Below are 17,879 nucleotides of genomic sequence, written 5' to 3'. Positions count from 1 at the left end.
TAAGCAAAAACACTACAAATTTAATTTTATTAATATTCAAAATACTGATAGAAAATTATAATTGTACATTTAAAAATAGTCCCTTACAAACAATGAAAAATTATTAGAACATTTAAAGGACTAAAATTTTCTTAACATTCTAAAATAAAATTGTTTGATTTTTTCTTCTTTTTTTTTACAACTATTATTATTTTTCTTTTCATTAAATCACAGAAACGGACAATTTATTTAATTGTCATTATTATCAAGAAAAAAAACACATAGAACTTAGAAACAATATCTGGATTTATAGAAAAAATAAAAACTCCAGGTAGGTAACAACATTATTTTCTAGCTAGTCAGTGCAACACACAAAGACTATCACAGACAATCTAATGAAGCACAAAAAAAGCTGCTTATAAGCAATATAAGCACAACTTCATTTAGCACAATTTGTGTATATAAATGGAGTGAATGACTGGTATTTATTTGATAAAATTGTTTATTCTGAATGGAATGAAAAATATTACTCTTATCTTTTCCAGTCCATAATGACTTCTAGGAATGTATACAACAGTTTTCAACAAGAATTAAATAATAATTATATGGTCATTATTTATTCATTACATTATTAATATTAACCACTGGTATCAATACTTTTTATAAGGACGGACCTCAATTGATAATTCATTGAAAATAAACTGTACTATTTGATAATAAAAACATATAGAATTACAATTTAAATGCAAATGTTTCACCTCACTAACATTTTAGGGAATACATCACTCAACTCTTTAAACATTGATTAAAAAGTCAAGTGAAACTTAAAACAGTAAAAAAATTAACTAAAAAAAAAACTTGATTAGGTTTATACAATAATTATACATAATAAATCAAATAATTATATTGCAACATTTCAAGAGCAGATCTGACCAAATAACCGGTAGATTTGCATGGGGAAGAAGCAGTCATGCACACCCCTTTAAATACAAGAGATCTGATCTTGATAAAAAATTGTTTTAGAATTAACAAAGACTAGATAATAATAATTAAATATTAAGTTAACATAAATATTATTTTTTTATAATAATAATAATAATAATTCATTTTGTTCTATGCTATAACATTATTGTTTTAACAACAAAGAAAAACAAGAACAAGTAACTATAATAACATAATAAAGTGGCATATTTACAAGAATTGTCCTAAAGTATTATAATCTTTCATTAACTAAAAAAAAAAAAAAAAATCTATTTTCATAATTTGAAACTATACAATTCTGAATTACAATTTTATTTGCATATAATTAATATTTAATTTTAATAATAACTATTATATCAAGAGCTATTAAATTAATAAGTATAAAATTAGTCATGGTATAGTTACATATTTTGTAAACGTAATATAATAAAATAGATTATAAGTTAATTTACGACCCTTAGCACAAATCATTGAAAATACACCACTGATAACATAAATTATTATTAAAAAAAAACCACATTTGTTCTTTTTCAAACAGTTTTGTAAAATAAATCAAAGTAAAAAAAAAAAAAATAACTTAAGTTAAATATTAAAAACTAAAACAATAATAACCACTTTTAAACATTAAAAATTAAAAACAAAGAAACCACAATTTGTCAATAAAAAAAGTGGGGTTTTCAATAAATAATTATGTTTATATGTAAATATTTATAAGTAAATTCATGAATGCATATAGAAGAATGATTATGGATTATCGATTAAAAATACTGATGATAATAGGTATTATATTTAATTTAAAAAATGTTTAATACTGTAAGGAAAAAGATGGAGTAAGACAAATTGGCAAAAAATATACATATAATTTTAAAATGTAAATAGAAAGGAGTAAATATTCACTTTGATTACTATATATACACACACACACACACATATATATATATATATATATATATATGTTGTGTGTGTGTGTGTGTGTGTGGTGTAAGTAGATAATATTAAATGGATATGCCCCCACAATGTTTTACTTTTAAAAATAAAGAGAAGATGGAAATTCTGTTTACACAAATACATTTTAAACAAAATGTTTATAATATATTATATATATATATTGTTACACACTTTTAAATGATTTACATATTAATATATAATTGATTGTATTATCTAAAAGTTGATTACTATGAATTTTAAAATTTTAGAAAAGTAAATTTTATTTAAAAACGTTCATTAAAAAAAGAATAATAAAATGTATAATAAATACATTTATAAAACTCCTATCACCAAATTCCCACAATATGTTTCTAGAGGCTATAAATTCCAATTTTATTAAAAATAAAACTAAAAACGACTAATATTAATAAAAAGTAACATATATTTGATAAATTTTTGAATTTTTGAAATACTTTTATTTTAATACTTTTAAGAAATTTCTATAATTTTCAGGTTTTGTCATTTTTAATAATTTCAAGCATAACATTTTTTTTGTTTTTAAGTTTTAAGTACATATAAATTTTAAATTGGTTTGAGCAAACAGTTGGCATGTAACAATATAAATATATTTATAAATATATGCATACATTCAATTTTAAATATCAAATATATACATATATATATATATATATGTGTGTGTGTGTGTGTATATGTATGTCAAAGAAATAGGAATAGTTCTGAGTATGGAAATGTTAATTAGTTTTTTGTGATATTGTTTTATATTTTATTATTATTTTACAGCCAAGGAACATTTTTTATAAACGAGATTCGTGACCTGGGCTAACTATCTCGATTTGGATATTTAGCAGCTGTGAAACGTCGAGGCCATGGTAAAGGCCAATCATATTGACGAGGTATTGGACCATTGATATTTCCTTCAAAATATTTGAACATCCAAAACCACCATGTTCGTGATAAGTAATTATTGGAACTGCTATGCTATAAAATAAAAATAATTCAGTATAAGTAAAGTATAGAATTATTTAATTAAATTTAACAATAGCACATGAATATTAAGAGTAATAGTTTATAGTATTAACTTCATAAAAAAGGTACTAACATAAATTGAATGTACTATAATTTTTGTTGACATGCTCTCAAATTGTATAACTATTTTGTTGTTGAAAACATTTTGAGAAAAAAAAATAATATAAACATGTTTCAATTCACAAAGAACAAGTTATTAAAGATTTAACTTTACAATACAACTTCTAGTACACACAGATTGAAATTATAATCTCATAAATATTTTTTTAACTAAACCCAAACATTTTATAATAAGAAAATGTTAACATTGTAACAAAGTTATAAATTATATTGGCATATTAAATAGTTTGTTATGATTTTATTAAATATTCTTAAACACATTTAAAAATAAAAATGTTAAGTAATCAAATATTTAAAATGGTTTATCTTATTTATAGTAAATAAAGAAAAAAAAATTGAGGCTCCGTAGAAAAAATGCAGCTGAGGCCTTTAGTATGCCAGACTGACACTACTTTTCAGCATTATATTATAACACCTTTACTTATTATATCTTGTCTTTGAGTAGGTCAATGTAATGAGTATAATTGTATAATTTTTAATTTGATTTTGATACATTATTGTATACATTCTAAGAAAAATTATTTCTTATCTAGAATTAAGTACAATAAGAGTACAGACCAGGGGTAGCCAAACTTTTTTTGGTCACAATCTACTAAAAATATACTTCACCTTTGAGGATCGACTTCCATAGAAAATTTTTTTTATTATTGAATCACTATAATTATTAAGAAACATATAGGGCGCATGACCCTAAAAATAAATTCTAATATGATCGACTTTGAAATGCTCCTGGTATAGACTATAGAGGTTATATATTTTTAATATGCTTTAAAATTATTTAGGGGTTATTGAAATTCTCCTAATCTCCAAAATGTAAAAAACCTTATACCGTGGAATACTTAATAATTTTAATATTAATTATTACAATTGTTCTTAAGCTATTAAAAAAATTAAAATTAAAATACCTTTAGATAAACATTATTAGCTAATGTATGGTATATCCAAAACAGTCGTGTAGTAACTAAGTATGCAATAATCACATCAATAGTATAGTGACCATGTGCTATGAGTACCATTAATACTCCAACAGCTGCCATCAACCATGAAGCCCAATGCAATATATACCATCGTCTGGGAGAGTCTTTATAAAAAGAAAATTATTATTAACTTTTAAGCCACTCATAAATAACACATGAATTATTTACATTCAACGGTGATTAAGTAACTCATCACTAAAATTGTGGTATGTCCGCTATATATATAATCGCCACAAAATGTGTGCTTTCCATTGATTGACAAACCAAAACCAGAAAACAACTGGAATACACGTCTAGCAATCAGTACTGGATTTGTTGAGTTGGCTTTGGGTGAACAATAATAAGTGGTACTAGAAGTGGGTAATACAGTTACAAACATTGTGATAGAGCGTAGGAGATATAGAAGAGACAACATGAACATCAATCTACGTAGTACAATAAACCTAAAAAGGAAAAAAATATATTAAAATAATAATTTATTCAAAAATGCATTTTATGCAACTTAAAATAAATATTTAAATACAATAAAATACATACAATAGTATAATTTTTTAAATGAAAAAAAATATATTACCTATAATTTTAAATTAATAGTTACATGGTCATTCAAATATTGTGTAACAATATTAGTGGAGATTACATAAAATCTTAATGTGATTCCACCAGATTTGTATATTTTGTAACACAAAATTTAGATTTCTTATACTATTAGTATTGTAAGTTATAAAAATTAAAAAAAAATAAAGATCTCATACCAGGGAATCATTAGTACAAGTAATAAACAAATCATTAAAATATCTATGATGAAAAAAAAACAAAATATAAATAAATATAATTGTAAGTTATTTTATACGTGAAACTTTGACCCAATTATTAAAATAATTAATGATTATAATATGTATTGTACATAAAAGAAAAAGTAATAAAACTCAATCCATTCATAACTGCAATGATTACACCTACTAAAAAAATTAGTAATTACCTATACTTATGACTGGCAATAATTAATAATGTTAAGTTTGTGCTGACAATGATAAATATTTCTGATACATCTAATGCCCAATCTCGAGCAGGTACAGCATCTAAAAATGTATCCGGTAATGGTTTGTACAGACTACGATCAGGCACCCTTTCATGGACAACAGCCAAAGATGTAGTGGTGATTAAAAAATTCACAATCAACAGTATTAATGCTAAATTACAAAACAATAATAAACACATATTATAATCACACAATTTAAAAAATATATGTATCACAATATTTACCAACAAAAGTCTTGAATTTCTCTTGTGGAATCCTAATTTTATCATTCGATGATAACACATTAGCATTATTTGGTATATCTATGTGCACAGCTGCTCCATTGGCATTATTGTTGAGATATTTGTGACTAAACCCAATATCATCTTCAGTAGGTGTTGTCCCACTATCAGATTGATGCTTGTTGTCTACTAAGGCTTGGTGTATATGACCCATATTAGGTCGTTGATGCTCACTATTGTCTGCATTTGAATCATTTCTTGGTTCCCAACCAACACCATTACTAATAGCTGTTGTCACCTGTTTACATAAGCCCAACAATGGCTGCCTTTGACGTTCATTCTAAAAACCACATTTAATTAAGAATTAAATTAATTTAAAATTAGAAGAATATATATTTTATAAAATAACTAAATTAAAAATAAAAGATAATTGAACTTTTTGAATAGAGATACCTATAGGCTACCTGGTTACCTATAGGCTATATTATTTTTAAGAAAATTTTTTTCATCATTAATGAAAATGTAACCTTGACCTAACCTCGTTTTTACCCTGCTGTGGCCATAAATTATTAAGTAGCTTAATGCTGGATGATAGAACACACATGTTACATAGTATTTTTAGTGTTCATTAAAAAAACAAATAGGTACTTATTGATTAATATTAATAGGCACATTATAGAAATACCTATGTAATTATGTGTTATAAGTAAAATAAATGTAGGTTCTATTATATAATTCATCTTAGTGGTTGCAGCTAGTTAAAACTAAAATTTAGCAAAAAAGTTTAAATTTACAATTTAACAAATAATATTGGAAAATCAACTTTAATTTCCATCATAGAAAATTATGAAAAATAAAATATTACTGAATCCTTACAACATACTAGTTACATTTAAAAAATTAAGAGCATTTATAAATTATAATCTTTAGTAGTATAAATTTTGATGTAAATAAATAATTTCAATAGCAATTAAAAATAATAATAAAACCCATATTCAAAATATTTAAAAACGGTTAGTATGTACAATAATTTATTTACTAAACAAATTAATTTACTAATCTAAATCATTTATCTTAATTTTACCTGAAATAAACATAATACTTTTATGATTCACTATAATATATAATAACTAAGAATTATACAATCTTGAAGATATGTGTAACACAAATTAATTACAGACACAAATAGTTCTAAGAATGAAGTATTCATTTTACAAAGAAGTGCTTTTTTTATTTATTTTTGTCTGATGTCATCATTTCAAGCATTAAAAATACTTCAATTTTTAATGATTGAAGGTGGCTTCTAGTAGCATATTTTATTAATAAATATAAATGGTTGGTATTTTTCCTTTTTTTAAGAAGGAAGAATTAAGATAATAGGGGAAAAAACACGGGAACGAAAATATTTACCCAAACTTAACCTACCAACCTAGTTTTTGAATAAATCGATTTCTTTTTATACAAATAAAAATTATTAACCGTAAAAACTTAAAATGTTTAATAAATATTTATTACCTATATATTACCATTTTATAGATGTCTAGACATATACCTACCTATATAGGTAACTATTACAATTTTCGCTCTTTTTGTGCTATTTTTAAACAATTCAAATTTTAGGCTAGTTTTTTTTTTAAATTTATGTATGATACAATTTTTTTTTGTCAAAAAACTCAACAATAAGTATAATATTACGTTCCTTGTAACTTGTAAATGCGTGTAGTTGCAATTGGCACAATTTTTATAGACATTTTAAATTCTAATTTTGACAAAATTTTATATGTAAATGAAACAACGATTTTGCCTTTAAAAATTTTTATTATTATGTTGTAATTCAAAAACTATTAATCGTACGGAATTGAAAGTATTCACCGTTGCGTATAATACTGTTTTCTATAGATAAGTACACAATGAAAATGAAATCTTAAAAATATTTAAATTTAAGCTATTCACGTCGTCCTACGGTACGCGGTATTAAGAAATACCACGATAGCTGAAATTTTAATAACAATATAGTAAATGCGATGTGTATGGCAAAAATTAGTTTAACTTATATTATTATTAATAAAAAAAAATATTTACTGTGACAGTAATAATATAAATTATAAAATATTCTTAAAAATAGAGGCTGGCATGCTTTGTCTCCACTTAGCATTGTTTTCTGTATTAATGATTTTCCATTGAATTAAAATATTTTATTACATCCGTTACATGCAGTAACCTATACTGTATAATGTATATTCCATTTATTAGGTACTACAGTATTATTTAGTATTGCAGTACTTTTAATTAGTAATTATTATTTACATTAGGTACATACAATTTAGTTTTTAATAAATATAGAATATAGCCAATATAGGTACCTACCTCGTCATTCTAAATCTAATACCTACCATCAATATTTAACACAGAGCGATTTACCCATTTTTTTATATACCTACCTATATAATACCTACATATAAATATTTTAAATTTAAAAGAAAAAAACTGTTGTATTTAAATTTAACTTTAATTTATTAGTTTACATACCTAAGTATTATCCATAGAAATTAAAACATACAAGTAATTGTATATTTTAAAAAGTTAAGACATTAATATACGAGTATATATATTATTTACATATAAAGACGTAATAAAATGGTTCAATGAAGATAAAACATTTTTTTTTTTTTTTTGCTGGTGATAAGATGACACAATTTATAAAGAGCCACACTACAGCAATTACAAAGGTCAAACATTATGAGACATAATATTATGCAAGTTAGACAATACTCTACAGAGATATGCACTATTTATGCTATAGTTTGCAATCATTTTAGAAAATAAATCAATTTGATTTTCATAAAATCTATACCAAGGCATTATTTAATATTTCTGAATAAGTGTACATTAATGCCGAGTTACATAAAAATGTATTAATTCAATAATTCACTAAAATTGAATACACCAATCATGGATCGTACAATCATGTTTAAGATATTAGATAACATTAGCTCACTATTAAATGCTTAGACTGCTTACTGTTTAGTGATTGTACATTTGTACAAGCAACCGGGTATAAGAGTATTATAATTATAATAAACAGAAAACAAATATTTAAAAAAAGAAATTATTAAGAGTATATTGTCGTAATTCATGATTTTGTATAGGTAGGAAATATAATAGTTTGATTTAACCTTGTAATTCATGTGCATGGCAACTATGATGTAGATATTCGAAATATTTAAAATAAAAATTAACAAATAGTTAACATTATTTCATATAGTTACTAACAATTACCTTAAAATAATATCATCTAAATTTGTTATAAATATATTAAGTATTTAAATATCTATAGGTGATATACCTATGTCCTATAGTACCTAGATACAAGTTTTGAAATCTGTCAGCAGCGTTTCAAACTCACAAGGTTTATTATTTTTCAAATTAAAGAAAAACAATTATTATTAATTAATCCATACATATTTTAAGTTAATAAATTTTTTTTGAAACGGATTTATCGTACATTTCTCAAATTCTCAATGTTTCCATATCTTCCGGATAAATAATATGTGGATATTCCGAATGTTAACTTTCTAATTTATCTATTAAGTTAATTTTTGAAACTATAAAGATTATAGAGGGAATGAATAACAAAAAAACACAATACTAATTACCTACTATCAAAATAAAATAAAAAATATTATTACTACTTTATAAAACATTCATACAGAAAAAACTGAATAAAATAATATGTATATGTATTATTATAGCCAATTATATTTATATTATAATTATAAACAGTATTATTATTAATAATTTACTATTGATAAACCCTTGAATCCTACTTTAAGTAATTATTATGTTTAATAGTAAATCACCTTGGTGTAATTGTACAAATTAAGTTGCATTTATATATTTTCGGGACTATCATTGACATATTATATTAACTGAGTACAATATATAATAATTATATATATGTCAGCAATTTTATTACTTACTCCCCAACAAAATAATACCAGTAAATTATTTTAAAAACGTATGTAAACTATAAGAATTGAACTAAACTAATTACATAAACATTAACAAAAAATAATAGCAATAAAACATACGTATTTAAAAATATTAATTTGAATATACACATAAAGAGAGAGGATTTACATAATAATATGTCGTTATATAGGCGTTATAGCTACAAATAAAAAAAAAAAACATATTTCTATATAGTTAGAAATAGGTAAATATTAGGTTAACATATTTTGTTATCTATTAATTTTACAATTACTTATTGTACAGAACAGCAGTCCGGAGCAAACAATTACAAGCCGAAAAAAACTAAACAAAAGCGAATAGTTTGTTATTCATCAAAAGAACCTGAAGAATTTTGATACCGACGGTTTATTATTAATTAAAAAGTTTTTTTTCTTATTATTATTATTATTATTTTTTAGTAAATAAATAGAGAATTTACAATTTTGAATTACAATCTAAAAAATAAAATTAAAAAATAATTAAAGGTGGTAATTACAATAATGAACAAAAACTAAATTAACTAAATGATTTAATGATGTGATATTAATAGGCATCTAGTAACACTACTTCAAATTGTAGAAATCTTTAATGACATTGTATACATTTAAACTTTACTTTATTAAACTGCATTATTATACAGTATACACTCTAGTAAGATAAAAACAGAAATATTATGAAAAAAATAATTGCCGGTGTCTAATACACGTATAGAAATTATAAATACACAATAATTATTATCGATACTATATCAACACCAAATACCTAAACATTTCAGTTATCGTTATTCGTTACCTACTGTCTACATAACATACCTATCAAACACATGTTAAAATAAATAAAAATGAAATGTTAAAAAAATACTCATTGCAAAATATTAAAATGTTAAATTGAAAAAAAAAATTTTTATAACTCAACACTATAAACTCGTGCATAAATATAAATATAATATAATAATTATATAAATAAAACCGTTAATTAATTAATTTATTTATTTAAAAATATATTATATTATAGGTAAAATGATCGTATCATGTCCGGGACGAAACATAGGATCTATCAGAAATCCATAACATGATTAGATCATGAATCTAATTAAAGAAAATTAAATGCAATTTCTTGACTAGAATTTCACAAGAGCCCTCAATGAACAATATTCAATCGAATCAGAACAGGATAAAGAGGGCGCAAACAAAATTTCATAAATGGAGTATTAATATGTACTATAGTAAATAATATATCGTTACAAATTTCGTTTTATTACTAATTTGTGATTACTCATTTTTTAAATAGGATTATTATACCTTTTAATTTCATAAATAATGTTTATACATATTGTTTATTTAATTGGTTTAATGAATTCGTTGTGATTTTCGTTTTTATGATAAAATAGTAACCAAAAATAAAATTATTGATTTCATAATTCTACTACTATTACTGAACGAAATATTTAGCTTATACTCTTTGAGTTATCATAATTTTTTTTTATAGTAATAAGTAATAACCGAGGTAATAACTATATAATATTCTACTACAGTTAATTCCTAGTAGTTTATACAACTAAATTTAATATATTATAGACATATGACAGTCAGTATTTATCATAAATTGTTTAGAACTATAGTATATTAACGTAATATCAACTTTAGAACATTTCATTTCATTACACCGTACATGGTTAAATACTTAATTTTAATAAAAAAACTCATAAATAACGTACAGACACCACGGAATTATATCTACTAATTTGTTTATCACTAAAATGATAATTGTTTTTATTTATGTTAATTGTCAGTTAAACCCTTAATATAAAAATGATAGTACACAATAACTTACTAAATGGCCATTAGCTGGAGGCATGTCAACTTCAATATGAACGTATTCTTTTTTATGATCTTCGTTACAAGTATAGGAAACCCCTTTAATTCCAATTTTGTTTTGGATTCCATCAGTGCTAGGCTCTCCTTTCGATTCTAGTACCATCCTGAAACAATAATTTACGATAAAAATCAATAAATTATACTGAATTTTAAATAAATATACAATAACGTTCATCAATTGGCATATACTATATACGGTGTTTGTGATAGCGGGGACTACAACAAGTCAACAACATGTTGTATTTTTCCTGATAAGCAATAAATTATTAAATTTATATGTATTATTAATATACAAAATAATAATTCTCGTACCTATAATAAAATAACCCTGAGCAATAAATTAATGACGCAGTGTTTTGATTCATCTTATCATTAATGACAAAAATTCCAATTACTAACAACGATAACTTAACTTTTTAAAAATAAATAACACATATAAGTCCAATAACATGAACAATTAAGAATTATTTTTTAAATGTATATATGAGTATATATGTTTATGATTTTTATAGAACTAAACGTCAACAAATGTTTGTTTCAATAATTGTTAATATAGGTATGATGTTTAATCCAATACGTACTATTATTTTCGTCATTCTAAAACACGCTAAATTGACATAAAATATTATTCTAAATCCATATATTTTATTATATATTATAAATAGCTAGTTTTAACTATTCGTGTTAAGTTCAATAACACAAGTAAGTTATTTTTTCTTAAAAATAATTTCAATGATTTATTCATAATAATTATAGGGATATGGTATATCTAATTAAAGTAGACTATAAATGAGGACATCTATGACGTCAATATGTTAAGCTGAATAAAAGACAGTCGAAAACTCAATCGATCGCTAAAAATGTGTAGTAAAGGTATGCATATTACTAATATTGGTATAATTGTATAAATAGTGAATTCTAATACGATTAATTAATTTTTGATAATAAACATTATCAAGACAAGATGAATGAATTGAAAAATATAACAATAATTACAGTTGAACACGAACACAAAAAACAAATCTTTTATCTACTACAGTACTACTCAAAACACTACGCCCCATAAACTATTATTTAATAGGTCAGACAGACGATGATACATCGTTACTGTAACAACCCTTAACGACATTTAGAAACCTTTATATATAACACAACTTACCTGGTAAAACATGAATGACAAACTAATCAATAATAATAATTCTATAATATTTTTCTCGATAATATGATATACCTAATATATTATAAACTATATGTAATACCTATTACCTATATTAAAACTTTAGTTATTTATAGTAGACAGACACTTACGTTATATTAAATAAAAATTATAATCAATAATAATGAAATCAAAAATGTTGTCAATGTTCAATTTTACAAAATTATATATGTGATTCATTCAACCCGTAATATTTATTTTTAAACATGCATTATAATAATATATACTGACTATCACACATTTTTACCTATACGGTTATATATTTGAAACTTTAAAATGAAGACAATTAGTTTTTAAAATTCAAAAAATGTACCAAAGAAAGTAAAAATCATAGGTAAAATTCTCAAAATAAAAACTAAATAGTAATTATAGTATTCGGTATTCATAAAAATGGATAGGTGTTAAGTGGTTAACTAAAAGCAGCTGATATGCCAGAGAACGTAAAATGTATCACATAGAATAATAATTCTATTGATATCCTGAATTGCGCGCCATTTCGTAATTGAAATTAAATTTATAAAATATTGTAATTAAAAATAAAATTTTATTGAAATATTGTTTATTCTAAATTTTTTTATAATAGCTATTCTCATAAATTAAATGAAAAGAAATAATAACTAAAATATTTAAAAATTGATGTACTAAATATACGTAAAATACATAATATTCTGGCTTGAAGATTCTAATGTCGATATAGTAGTTAATATACATACAATGTATCAATAGTGAGCAATAATTCTTTAAACATAATTTAGTGGTCTATAATAATAATTGGTCTATTAAATCAAGTAGTTTTTTTGCAATTTAGCATTAGTGCTCATTTTATCCGTTAAAACTTACATTGCTACGATTATGGATTTTATTAAAATTGTATTTGATAATATATTATTGTTTTTATAGGTATACCTAGAGGCAAAATTGTCGCTGATAAAGTATTATATTGGCATCAAATTACTTTAATTATATCGATGTATATGACTTACACAATTTACCAAATGCAGTAAAATGCGTATACCATTTTAATAATATCAAATTGAATATATTCAATATGATTAGGTAATATAACATTATATAATATTAATGTTCATATAATCATAATTAATTTCAGATTTAAAATTTACGTTTAAAAACAAGAAAGTTATGCATTTCGTATAGAATACTCTTGTTTAAAGAATCTCAGAAAAATATCAACTTTTATGATTTATTTTCTATATAAATCAAGGATAATAATACGTAGATATCACTATTTTATATTTTATACTATTATGCAGAATGTAGTTCATTTAATATTTAAAAATGAGTTTTTTATAATACATTCATTTTTTTAAATTCTGACATTATGATCAAAAAAATGAAATAGTAATAAGTTTTGTTTTTTTTTTTAGTTATAAGTAGGTATAGGTACTTCTATAACATAAATAGTAATTTATGTTAGGAACTATCAAAATGCTTCGATTAAAACTATAAATCGATAAGAAATTAAGTTTAGTGACACAAATATACACTTAAGAAACACATCATTTGATATAAAATCATGTCTTTTTAAATTTAAATTAAATACATTGTACAATTCAAAAACAAGATACAAGATCAATTTATTATTATTTTTAAGCAAAAATTTCTATTATTCTTGAAAAATCTTTGCCTATCCGCTATACCTGTATTTAATGTAAAACCTTGATATAACAATATCAGTCAGATCTCTAACTATAAGAAATAATATAATAAAAAAAGTATGTATGTCAAAGGAAATAATATAATTCGTCATGGAAAATTTAAGCAAAACATTTAGAACATTAGTTTCTTTTTTATACCTATACAATCCCGTAAATACTTACTCATTCACAAAATTTAGTTTAATATTGACTGAATAGAAAAATAATCATGTCAGATATAAATAGAGTAAAATAGAGTAAGTAGATAGGTAACTCATCAATGTTCTATTAATTAAAAATAAATATTAAACATAATTACATAAACTCATCATTAAAACTAAAATCCATCATACTTAAATTAAATTAACATATTATCTAAAAATTATCCTAATTTATTAAATTTGAAAATATGATTCACAAATGGCAAATGTATAAGAATTAAATGTAGGTATAGATAAACATTTTTAATGCAAGTATGTTTACGTATAAATAAGTATAAACTACTATTCTCATATAATATTTGTTAAGCTTTATATTATAGTATAATAGTATATGTACCTATTGTAACTACATTAATTAACACTTATATTATATTGACATATTGTAATATTGAATACTCGGCTCAGCTAATGCATATGTCACGAAGTCACGGTGAATTTCTTTTAGTAACAATTAAATTCAATAGTAAGTTTATATAATGAAATGTAAAAGTGTGGTGTATAAATGATTTATTTAGTAAATAGTTATAATTATACTAATTATAGTAACTATTATTATTTATTTACTTAGTCAAATTAAATGTTTAATAAATAAGTATGAGTGGACGATTGTCGAAATATATATAAGCAACACAGTAAAATAATAATCTACGATAGCATTATTCATATCTATATCAATAATCATGACTTCAAAGCTCATTATTATTATCTTAAATAATCAAACACAATTATACTACATGCCTACTTTATTTAATTTATTGTTACAGAATAATGTTATCATTAATCCGATAGGTATTAGTTTAAATTCAAGGCGAAGCAAAGATATTATATCTATTGATTATAGAGCTTTTTATCCAGTGAAACATTTTAGAACCATACAAATTCTAAACATCATTAATATTATTATTTGTTATTAAGACAAACATTTTAGAAAATACATTTATTTTAATGTAAGCAGTATTAATTCTCCTCAAGTACATAAGAAAAATTTACTTACAACCGCCATTAATACATAATATTGAAGAAATCTATTTGAAAACATTGTAGTTTTAATTTTTAATAACAAAATAAAACTGCTATAATAAAAATTCTAAACGAAATGATGAATTTAACAATTTACATAGATATCAAAAATATAAACAAGTTTATAATAGTTTATAACATTTTATAATTAAATATTACAAATTTTATTTAAGGTATTTTAATTTTCATATCATTTTGGCATTAAAATTTTTAACAATATAAATAAAAACAAAATTAACGTACAAACCAAGGGTGAAAAATCAAATACAAAATAAGGTTGTAAGCGAAAATTCTTTGATAAGTATTGATAATTTTTGCTTAGTCAATGAGTTTATTATTACTCTTAACCTAACCTAACATAACCCCCAAAAAAAGATAAAATAGTAATATGTACCTAATAATATTTTAAAAACAATGCATTCATTACTGTACTCAAAAATTTAACTATAACAATATGATAGATAAAATTAATATAAATAGATATATCTATTAATTAACGTCTCAATTCATAAACTACAAACTCTATATTCAATAAATACCCATATAATATTATTTATATCGTCGTTACTACCTTTTTACGTATAGTGCATTTCAATTGCACTATTCTACTGAATAATTAATATTAATTAATTCATCGTAATATCAGTATACATTTATTGAAATATTAAAATAAAATAGCTATAATTTATTGATATGTTAATTTTGTTTAAAGAACTCTACGATAAAGAAACACATATCACGTATACATCGAGGACGTCATGTTATTTCTTATTTTTGCATCGTAGCTGTTGGGGTTACGTTCTTACAAAATGAAATATCTAATATTTTATTGTGTTTCTAACATCCGGTTTTGTTATGTGTTTATGTTACTATAGTATTTTTATTCATTATCTTCTTGAGTCATTCTCGTGTTTCAAAAGCTTAGATTGCATTTGAATGAAACAAATATAATAACCGGAAAGTCAAAAATATTATTGATAGCATTAAATATTTGTACTATTTTATCAGAAACAATTAAATATAGGCAAAATAATTTATTAGGTATAAATATTAACTAAATAATAAAAAAAAAAATAAAAATACATCTAATTTTACATTGTTGATACATAAAAATAAAACTTTAATGATAAAAATGCGCAACATAATCTTTAACCTAAAGAAAGAATAAATAAAAAAGTATATAGATATTTATTAATACTATCGTACTTCATTTAATTTAATATAGATTTGTTTGAATATTTTACTAAACTTGAATATTTATGTGGCATTGAAATTTTCCCTTACTATTGTCTATTGACATAACTAGGTATAAACAAAACATAAAAATAATACAGCTAATCATGCTCAATTATTTTGTAAAAAATTTTTAGATCATAAAAAATTATTATTATAATTATTATAAAAATAAAATCTATTAGAAAGTAGATCAAAAATAAATACAATGAAGGCAACTGGAGTTATTAATGTATAAACTAATAATATACTACCTACTGCTGTTTTAAAATGAAATTATGTGTAAATACAAAAACTTGTATGACCACTACTAAAAATGTTAATATTTTATGATATTAGCCGAACTAATTTACAAATTTAGTATTTTTCATAGATTATTGACGTATTATCTAATTAAATTTAAAAAAACTTTAGACACTTCATTACATAGTACATATACATGGGTTTCGAATGAACCTCGTCATTCATATTTGTGACATCGACATACTTCAAAATTTAGTGAAAAAAATTGTGTTATAAATGGCTTAAAATTATCATAAATACATTTAAAATTGCATAAAAAATAATAATTTATGTAATACTAGAACGTTTCAAATGTCTTCAGTTAATATTTTGAATTACGGCAATTAAATAAATCAATATTTTTTGTTTAAATATCCAATTATGTTAATTTTAACATAAAATGCTTTAAAAAAAAAATGACTATAAGTGTATATTAATGTATCTTTGATACCTATTTTTAATTCCTGTAAAAACAACTCATGATGAATCTTTTCAAAGATTTTCAAGGTTTTTGACTTAAAAAAAATATTGATAACCAAAAACTTCTATAAATAGTCAAAAAGAGCAAAACTATTTTGAAAATTATAACAAGTCAAAAAAATACTGAATAAATATTTTTATAAAAATTCTAAATCATCAACTTTGACCTACAAGATACAAAAAATCTTTTGTGTACCGTGAAAACTTCTATTTTTCTGTATTTTGTTTTTTTTGTTTTCCAATTTATTAAAAAAAAACTGCGGGAAAATTTTTTACTTTTGACCTTACAATATCAAATAGATCCAATTTGTTAATAAAAAACACCCATAAAGTTAACGATTGAAGAATTATTACTGCTCCAAACAGTAATAAAAAAAAATACAACTTATTGTAAAACTAAAACATCCAACCCTCGGAATCTAAATCTTTTTTATTATTTAATTAAATACTAAAAATCTTAATATTTTAAGATTTGTTGACAATTTTTCTCTGTTCTAAATTTCACAACTAAAAACTAAAATTGTAGATAAAAATAATGTGAATAATTGATTTGTCAATTGTGTATGATAGATAATTTTAAGACCAATCGA

The 17,879-nt window shown here is 22.6% G+C and overlaps 1 protein-coding gene across 5 annotated transcripts in view; it reads right to left on the bottom strand.

The window, feature by feature from the left end:
- Window positions 1-17,879, bottom strand: part of LOC114131069 (phosphatidylcholine:ceramide cholinephosphotransferase 2-like) — a 32,577-nt gene continuing 14,698 nt past the window's right edge. For 4 of the 5 annotated variants that reach the window (XM_027996198.2, XM_027996199.2, XM_027996197.2 and 1 more), the window contains 6 exons: window positions 11,139-11,286; window positions 5,298-5,634; window positions 5,014-5,224; window positions 4,200-4,474; window positions 3,960-4,135; window positions 1-2,886 (listed from right to left, as the gene is read on the bottom strand). In XM_027996198.2, the coding sequence (XP_027851999.1) occupies window positions 2,728-2,886; window positions 3,960-4,135; window positions 4,200-4,474; window positions 5,014-5,224; window positions 5,298-5,634; window positions 11,139-11,285 (1,305 nt within the window). In that variant the 5' untranslated portion in view covers window position 11,286 and the 3' untranslated portion in view covers window positions 1-2,727. Of the gene's footprint in view, window positions 2,887-3,959; window positions 4,136-4,199; window positions 4,475-5,013; window positions 5,225-5,297; window positions 5,635-11,138; window positions 11,287-12,490; window positions 12,732-17,879 lie in introns of those variants that run through there. The other variant, XM_050198409.1, reaches the window with a different exon arrangement.

The sequence above is a fragment of the Aphis gossypii genome, chromosome 1, assembly GCF_020184175.1.
Source record: "Aphis gossypii isolate Hap1 chromosome 1, ASM2018417v2, whole genome shotgun sequence".
NCBI classification, from domain to species: Eukaryota; Metazoa; Arthropoda; class Insecta; order Hemiptera; family Aphididae; genus Aphis; species Aphis gossypii.
Note: the sequence above shows the minus strand (reverse complement) of the source record. Positions and strands in the feature narration are given on the sequence as shown.